The sequence below is a fragment of the Scomber japonicus genome, chromosome 3 (genome assembly GCF_027409825.1).
Source record: "Scomber japonicus isolate fScoJap1 chromosome 3, fScoJap1.pri, whole genome shotgun sequence".
In the NCBI taxonomy this organism is placed as follows: domain Eukaryota; kingdom Metazoa; phylum Chordata; class Actinopteri; order Scombriformes; family Scombridae; genus Scomber; species Scomber japonicus.
Window position 1 is genome coordinate 22114055 of NC_070580.1, and position 8974 is coordinate 22123028.

The 8974-nt window shown below is 38.0% G+C and overlaps 1 protein-coding gene across 1 annotated transcript; it reads right to left on the reverse strand.

The window, feature by feature from the left end:
* Positions 1–2681: 2681 nt before the first annotated feature.
* On the reverse strand, positions 2682–4242 carry tmem51b (transmembrane protein 51b). The gene is made up of 2 exons (XM_053315545.1): positions 3821–4242; positions 2682–3144 (listed from the first exon to the last, which is right to left on the reverse strand). Exons 1-2 carry the CDS (start codon positions 4240–4242, stop codon positions 2682–2684), a joined length of 885 nt encoding a protein of 294 aa, XP_053171520.1.
* Between the last annotated feature and the right edge of the window lie 4732 nt (positions 4243–8974).

An 8974-nucleotide genomic window follows, 5' to 3' on the forward strand; every position in this document is an offset into this window, starting at 1 on the left:
CTCGTATTATCCAACGCACAATCACCGGGTACTGTGTTTCTATGCGCTCCTGCGGTTTTACGCACTCCTAATGTGCGCCCGAAATATGCCTCGTCTGCTCAGTCTGGCGTACTCTCAGTCTGTCTCCCTCTCGCTCGCTCTCTCTCTCTCTCTCTCTCTCCCTCTCTCTCTCTCCCTCGCCCTCTCTGTTTGTTTGTGTCTGGTTCAGTCATTGAATCCCAGCCAGGAATGTGACTGACTCCCCGGGCTGGCTCTTCCCTCAGCCAGCTGTTCCTCCCTCTGCTACATGGCAGCTGCACATAAAAAAAAAGGAAAAAGAAAAATCCTTCTGAACCGAGGCGAGGGTGGAGCTAAAGAAAATATAGTTGATTTGAAAATATAAAAATAAACTTTTCTTCAGACGTTTTAGACTTGCAGATCAGCAGTTTAGTTTCTCTTTAGCAGTTCTAAAACAAACATTTTAGATGAGACGATGTAGAACATATTTTATATTCTCTAATGAAGGTCAACATGAAATAGTGAAAACAGGCATACTTGTATACTCCATCACATTTCAGAGGGAAATGCTGAACTTTTTACCCCATTATAGTTAAAGTTACTGCTTAATAGAAAACAACATTTATGAAAGATGATGCATTGGTATTCATTTAACCACCCAACAGCATTTAAAATAGTTAGTTAGGTCAATAAAATACGCTTCCTCGACTAATGGAAAGAATTAAAAAAAACAAAACAAAACAAAAAAAAACAACCCAAAAAATCCCCCAAAACTAACCATTAATTAAAAAAAACGAAGGAAAGAAAATACTTTTTGACCAAAAGAATAAATGTTACAAAACTATAGGGACTGGAGGACTTGTTTTTGTAACAAGCTTTTAGTCCAAAATCCAGATGGAAAACCCTCAGGGGAAAACTGCACAATTTGACTATTTATAAATCCAAAATATTACTGGTAAAATAATACCATGGATAGATAGTTTTAGTTTAACCAATAAAGTAATAATTTGATGACATTTTTAGCATTTGATACTTAGTTTATTCATCCAAAATCTTGTTTCTTAAATCATTCATTTTTTAACATTTGTCTTTCAGAAAATTAGTTTTGTACCATTATCCCTGGGTCCAAACTTCTTCATATACATTTCCTATATAAGTTTATGAGAACCATTTATGTTTATCACTTATGTATATCTGGTGCATATTTGCTGTGGACCAAACCTCAACTATCATTAGTTTAAGTTCATTAAATCAAATAATTATTTTAAGTAACATGATCAGAAATGAATTAAAAATTAAAGTTCATCCACACATTGATAAGCCCACTCCTAACTCTTATAATTTTAAACATGCACTTTTATAATAATAGGCGTTTTTTATTCTTAGGAAAGAACTTTGTTCAGTTTTGACTTAGTAACAGGAAACCAAGGAAACTACAATATAGCCTTTTACCCTTTTGAACCACTGGAGGGCGCTAAATATTAACCAACAAGTGCTGAGATGCATGTACATTAATGCAAAAGTGGAAACTCACTAGAGATAATTTGTCGTAGTGATTCAATGCAGAAACAAACATATATCTACAGTCATATTTTATTAACCAAACATAAAAATATAATATATTCATCTTTCTCAAATAAATACAGCTCTATCAAACTTACAGTATGTAATTAAGAGAACATATTAGAAAATGTGTCAATAAAACACATTTTCTTTTGGTTTAGTTTGTATTAAGCACTGTAGATCTACTTGTTATTACCAATCCTGGCAAGATGATGTTGGAGGAGTAAAAGTTTCAACAAAACAGAAAATATGGCATCTTGTCATGATCCTAAATGAAACAGAAAAAACATTTATTCACCACAAATATTACAACATATCTTAAATGATTTAAACATGTAAAGATAGTAAGAGGAAGTTCATATTTCATTCAATGTCATCTCTTTAGCATAATATCCAACAGGTCCTTAGTGTTTTGTTTTTTCAACCTCACCTATTGAGATTATAGATGGCATTTTTCTTCTGTAAATATCTGGGTCAAAAAGATAATTTGAACCAGTTTGTTTAAGACAAAGGGATTTAAAAGCTAACTAACAGCAAATAATTCATAAATCTTTGGCCTCAGTGCATTTTTTCAAAGTCATACAAATCACAAAAAAGTTGTACATCTAATGCTTAGGATAATACCACTTAAAAAATAAAAAGGCAATTGGTTTCCCTTTTCCCCCTTGAATCACCACACACAACTTCAAAATAGCTACAATTCATAACTAATCTGAATGAAAATACAAAGCAATAATGATCATTTTTGGTAAGGTGAAAAACATAAGGTGGGTGTCCATAACTGCACACGTTACAACCAGTTATTAAATATAACTGAAACCATGTCCTTTGTTTGACATGACTTGCGAAAATGATTGTCAAGAACAGCCGATCCTTTTCATTCTAACAGAATAAATATGCCAATCACAATCTTCACTGATAAAAAAGGGCGTGAAATTCACTTGAAATTTTCTAATTTCAGGGGTGTGTCTGCACGGCCTCCATCAGGCTGCTCCCAGCAACATTTAACCTACTTAACGCCATTCTTGGAAACGGGTTTTCAGAAATGCTATCATTAGTTCGTTTAATCCAGGGATATTTTTAATCATCAGGAACAGGCAAAATTACATAAGGGAGAGGCTCTACCCTAATTCAGGCATCTTATTGTCATACTGCGGTGGCGGAGTGATGGGCTCAATGTTCACCGGATTCTGTGTGGGGCTACGGATTTGGAGGCGGAAGTCCTTTAGGTGCAGTTTGTCTGACTTGATCCTTCTCACCCGCAGGGGCCGCAGTAAACGGCTGGCCCGGCTGCTGCTACGGGTGGGCAGGCTGGGGTTTGATGCGAGGGCAGCATGGTCGGCTTGAGGCTCAGCAGCAGTAGCGGCAGGCGAGGTGGGAGCCGGTGTGGAATCATTAAGAGGGGTGTCCTCAGTGGGGTTGTTAGTGGGCTCGTTTCCCTCATTTTCCACAGCAGCTATGATGTCCTCGTAAGATGGCAGCTGGGAGGTGCTTTGGCGTAGATTGCTCTGACGGACTGGGTATTCGCCACTGCCAACGACCTCCTCGTAGCTCGGCACGTTGTATGCAGATGGATTTGAAGCTCTGGAAAAAGATGCATGAGGTGACCCTCAGTGAGAAAGCACTACATATTATCTCAGGACCTCTACCTCATCATCATTATCATTTATCATTTCTTTATTCACACCTCAATTAAAACCATGTACAACATATTAATTTTTGTGTGAAATAGGACACCCTGTGAAGTTTAACAAGCTTTTTAAGAGGGGCCCAGGCACAAAATAAATACATATAACAATTTAAACATAGGAAACTATCCTATCCTAACTACAGGAAACTAACTGAGACAGAGAAGAAGAGGGATTGCTGTTGCATGAAATCTTGAGTCAGTGAACATCTTGACTGAATGAATGTAACTTGAATAAAAATACATATAATGAAGAAACTGTGTTGAATGTGGATCAGTCTGGCTGATACAAGGTTTATTTAATAAGATCAGTAATTGACAAGTCAGATAAGGGCACCCCTAAAATGAATGTGTTTGATACTTTATTGATAATGGTACATAACATTAAATGAAATATATGATGTATCTATTTTTTTTTAATCTGTGAAGTACGACTACCAGTGTTTGAATCTTAGATGATGTTTTCCCCAAAAAATGTATTGAATATGGTCTGATAAGGCGGACTTACTAGTTTAGCTTGATCAATGAGAAAGAGAAATCAGTGTATGAAAACAAAAGCAAGTCATCACTCACTGCCCGGCCGGCTCTCCTGCCACATGATCCATGAGGGCGCCTCCTGTTGGTACTGGCTGGTTTCTCATCTCACGAGCTCTCTTCTTGCTTCTCAACCCGAGGCAGATAGACAAAAGCAACATGATTGCCCCAGCTCCAACTAGCACCATAGCCACTGATGAGGACTTGCTTTGGTCCTCGGCATTCTCATTACTTTCATTATTGCTGTCTGTGGTAGTGTTGCCTGATGGAGCAGGTGGGTTGCCTGAGTCCTCTCCTTCCACAGGTATCACAGTCCACACGATCATGACAATACCCAAGGCAATGAGTCCAACCCCCAGGGCACACAGGGCATAGTGGGCTCCTGAACCGCTGCCCTCTGATCTGGAGGATCTGTTGGGAGAGCGGCTATTGCTGCCGCACATACCTTGACTGGAACACATCCCTGCAGGACAAACTGCAAGAGGAGAAAGGGGCTAAGTAGACAAAAACAAATTCTAACTGGAAAGCTGCCATTGTGTAATCTAAAATGATTCGAGTAATGTGCTTGGATGAAGATGTATTGCAGTCATGCTGTGCTGCTCTTAAGCACAACTGCTACACTTTACTGGTTGCTATGGCAACTCTTTTGGTGAACAGGGAGCATGTTTCCTCCTCTTTGAAAAAAATGTTTTTGTTTTATACGTTTTAGGATTGGGTCACTGCTTTTTGCAGATGATGTGGTCCTGTCCATGGTTCTCAGCCGGAAAAGGGTGGAATGCACTCTCCGTGTCGGGGATGAGATCCTGCCCCAAGTGGAGGAGTTAAAGTACCACGGGGTCTTGTTCATGAGTGAGGGAAGGATGGAGGGGGAGATCGACAGGCGGATTGGTGCGGTGTCTGCAGTAATGCGGACTCTGCACAGATCTGTCATGGTGAAGAGGGAGTTGAGCCAAAAGGCAAGGCTCCCAATTTACCAGTCGAACATCGTTCCTGCCCTCACCTATAGTCATGAGCTTTTGGGAAGACCCAGCACACGATGGAGAGACTATGTCTCTCGGCTGGCCTGGGAACGCCTCGGGATCCCCCGGGAAGGGCTGGACGAAGTGGCTGGGGAGAGGGAAGTCTGGGCTTCCCTGCTTAGGCTGCTGCCCCCGCGACCCGACCCCGGATAAGCAGTAGAAGATGGATGGATGGATGGATGGATGGATGGATGGATGTTTAATACGTATTATAACTAAAGCATACTATAGCTGAGGAAGTTCTTAACTGTCACAACAGGTCAAACTGCAGGTACATGTAAAGAAAAACCAAATAAGCTGTTTTTACTATTATTTCACCACACATCCTTTTGGTTTAATACACCCAATAAATACAGAAAACACCAGCTAACGCTTCAATGGAACCTTGTGGCAGGTTAGGCAGAGATGAAAGTGGATTAATAGCCTCATATTTCACATGTAAGAACAATCATGTGACCATGACGGCCATCTGCATCTATGTTTACTTATATGGCCCAAAGTCTGAAATTCATAATTAATAATGTTAAAGTTGAATGTTCTGTTAATATAATGTTCATGTTTCTAATGTTGCTGTATATTTCTTTTTGCATTCAAGTGCTAAGATGGCTACTTTTCTGAACAAACAAAAGTGAGAGAGCTGAAAAACAGGTTATGAGAAAAACACCCAGGAGTGGTGAGGAAACAGGTTATAAGAAAACAACTAGTCCAGTGGTGGGACCTTACAAGTCTTAACATGAAAAAAATGAACCTGAGTGACGGTATCATTGAGAGGAATGACTCACAATTCAAGAATGAAGTGATACAAAAATGGTAATGGCAATGGTATTTGGCAGAAAAATTGGAATTGATGCCAACATGTTACTCACATATAAGTTATGAAATGTATAGTACTTTACAGGGTGCAGATATAATAACATTAACATCTGTACAATATAACCCAATCCAACAGTCCTGTAAAAAATCATACTTTGTGAAGCTTAGAATTTTTTTAACATTCTGATAATCAATTAAACATTTTGAATCATATCTAAGAAAAAATGAAAGTCTCTAGCTCCAGCCTGTTGAATGTGAATATTTTCTGGTTTCTTTAGCCCTGACAGTAAACTAAATATCTTTGGGTTGTGGACTGTTGGTTGAAGACAAAACAACTTTGGAGGATGTCATCTTGGACTTTGAGAAACCGCGATCAATATTTTTCACCTATTCCTGACATTTTAAAGTCCATAAACCACGTTTTACTTAAAAAAACCCTGAAAACAATTGTTTATTAAAAAAGTTGGCTGTTCATTTTCTGTCCATTGACAAATTGATTAGTCAGCTAGTAATTGCAGCTCTAAAAGAGTCATTTTTTAAATCTGAGATGGTTCCATTTCAATAATTTGTTTAGGTTTGATGAGTAAACTATCCAGTATTTCTCCCTTAAAAAAGGATAAATGAGAAAATAGTTGAACAAAATATAAACATAATTATGAGTAACTGAAATGTGTTTTTGAGTCCCAACCTACATTTTAATAACAGTGTTGCTATAAAACATACATATACCTCATCTGAAATATACTCACTGTGGTGAGAGTTTGGAAACATATTCACATAATAACCATTATCCAGTTGAAGAACAGTACATGGTGGCCATACAAGATCCACATCTGGTTAACACCTGCTCAGCAACAATGCTGAAGTTGTACTGTGGTGTTTATTAAATGCTCCATTTGGACTGAAGGTGCTGGAAAAATGTTCTACATACCACCACACTGTGGTATGTAGAGATGTTCCGATACCATTTTTTCCCTCCCAATACCGATTCCGATACTTGTGCTGTGCGTATCGGCCGATACCGAGTACAAATACCAATGTGTTAAAAAAATACTACGCCTGCATGACTGTGATATGATTATCATTGTGGTAAGGCCTGGCTCAGGTTAAACCCTTTGTAAAACATGAATGAATACAGCAAATGGAAGCCATTTATTTTTAAATAGAATGGTATAAAACAGTTGTGCAACAGCAACTTAACTAAATCCACTGTGAAGTACTGCCAAACCACTGACATGATGCACTAACGTTAGCTCCTTGTTACAGGCGTCAGGTGATCAGTTCTTCGCCCATCTACAACAGCAGCTGCCGATGGCAGCACAGCGCAACTGTTTTAAGAGCAGCGAAGAAGAAGTGTGTCAGAGCTAACAGAGCTAACCAGTAAATGGATTCCTATTTCTAATAAATTACGTGGTATCGGATTGGTGCCTGGACTCGGCAGTATCGGATACTGGTATCGGAATCGGAACAACTCTAGTGGTATGTAGCACTAACTTCACCTGTCGCACAAGGTTATTCATACCAATTAGAATGAATAAGACAGATGAAGCAATCATCTGCCTCCTTGATCTACAGCATGGGCTTTAAAGTTTGATGAGTTGTGTGCCCTAAGATGCCATCTGGCATACAGTATCACTGTGGTAATGAGTTATGTAAACATTATATGGTGTAGGGCACTATTTATGAGATGCTGAGGGTTGCTTAAATTAACATACAAACATAAAAAATAGTTGTTCTTGCGATATGTAGTGAAGCAGTATTTGTGACAGCAGGGCTGCAACAAGATCACAATTAATTGAACTTTTAACCTCGATTATGATTAATGAACGATTATCTCCACCCTTGATGAACAATTACGTATTTTCCCAGTTTCTTTTGTTTTGTATTTTACTCTGCTGCCCTCACGCGATATTTTGTGATATTTTCCCACATGCGTATCTTTAGGGAGTGAAAATAATGATGTTTTAAGGTGTGACGCTGTGGTTAATGTCTAGTTTAGTTGTTTAGAACTATGAAAAGATCATGGTTTGGGTTAAAATGATCACTGGAGACAAGTTTTCAAATTCCTTAAAGATATGCAACCTTTACTGTCATGGCAACAGTGAACACAATTAATTGACATGAGAAAGATTAAGTTTCTAAATGTCGGTTTCGATTATTTTTCGATGAATTGCCCAGCCCTATTTGGTTTTTAAAATGTCAGAAAATGCCACCACAATTTTGTAATGCCCAGGGTAGTTTGTTTTGCCTGACCAACAGTCCACAAAACCGAATATATTCAGTTACATGAGACAAAGTTATAGATGAGAAAAACCAATGCTACTTATCAAACATGGATATAGTGTGTGGAAGATATTGTAATACTACAGCAAAAGTCAAGAAAAACGGTTGAATCTGAATCCAGAATTCCTGACATATGTACTCTAGTTCACTGGTAGTTCACATTAAGACTGAGCAGTATGTCAGTATTACAGTATAATGTATTCTTTATCACGGTTATCATATTTTAGAATTTAAATATCCTCAATACAGTTGCAGTCAAACGTTTACACAAACTTGTCAGGCCTCTTGTGAGTGACAGAATGATTGAAAAATGTGCTTCTGTTACATAACAAAACAAATAAATTTGATTTGACTTTATTCTGTTTTTTTGTGGGTCTTCTGACAATATGACAAAATCTGATGGGTCAAACATATGCACACAGTAATATAAAGTACTCTTTTCTTTACTGTACACTATGCACATCATTATGACTGGTTTTATTTGATTGTGATTATATCTGCAAAATATGTTTGTCAACATTTGTTGCATTTCTTTTAATAACTTGACTATTGACTATATTTTAAATATGACCTGTGTGTCTGTATAATTAGAGCGTGTTTGACTTCATGCATTACAGAGACAGAAACAGAACAATGGGAATGTCTATAAGAGCTTAGTACAGATCTGCATAATAAAATTACAGAAGTCAGGAATGTCGTTTACTGTAGCCAATCTCAAACCAACTTCAGGTCTCAGGATCATCAGCACAAACAAGTACTAAGTACTGGGGACAGTGTGCTCTCATTCACAATGAGAGATCACTGGACTGGTTGGTCACATTTAATCCAAGAATCAACAAAAAAAGGTTGTCAGTGATATAAAGACTTATTAGACACATGTATAAATGTCCTCAGTCTAGTGAGTTCAGCATCATCATGATGTGAGAGGCTACTGTGAAAATTAATAAAGGATGTGATGTCTGTACTCTTGAGAGGACATTCAGTGGAATTATATTGTGCCGTATGATCTTAATGTATCATATCATTGTTTTACACAATGAAGTTGATTAAATTAATGATTCCAAGCAAATTTGGAAAC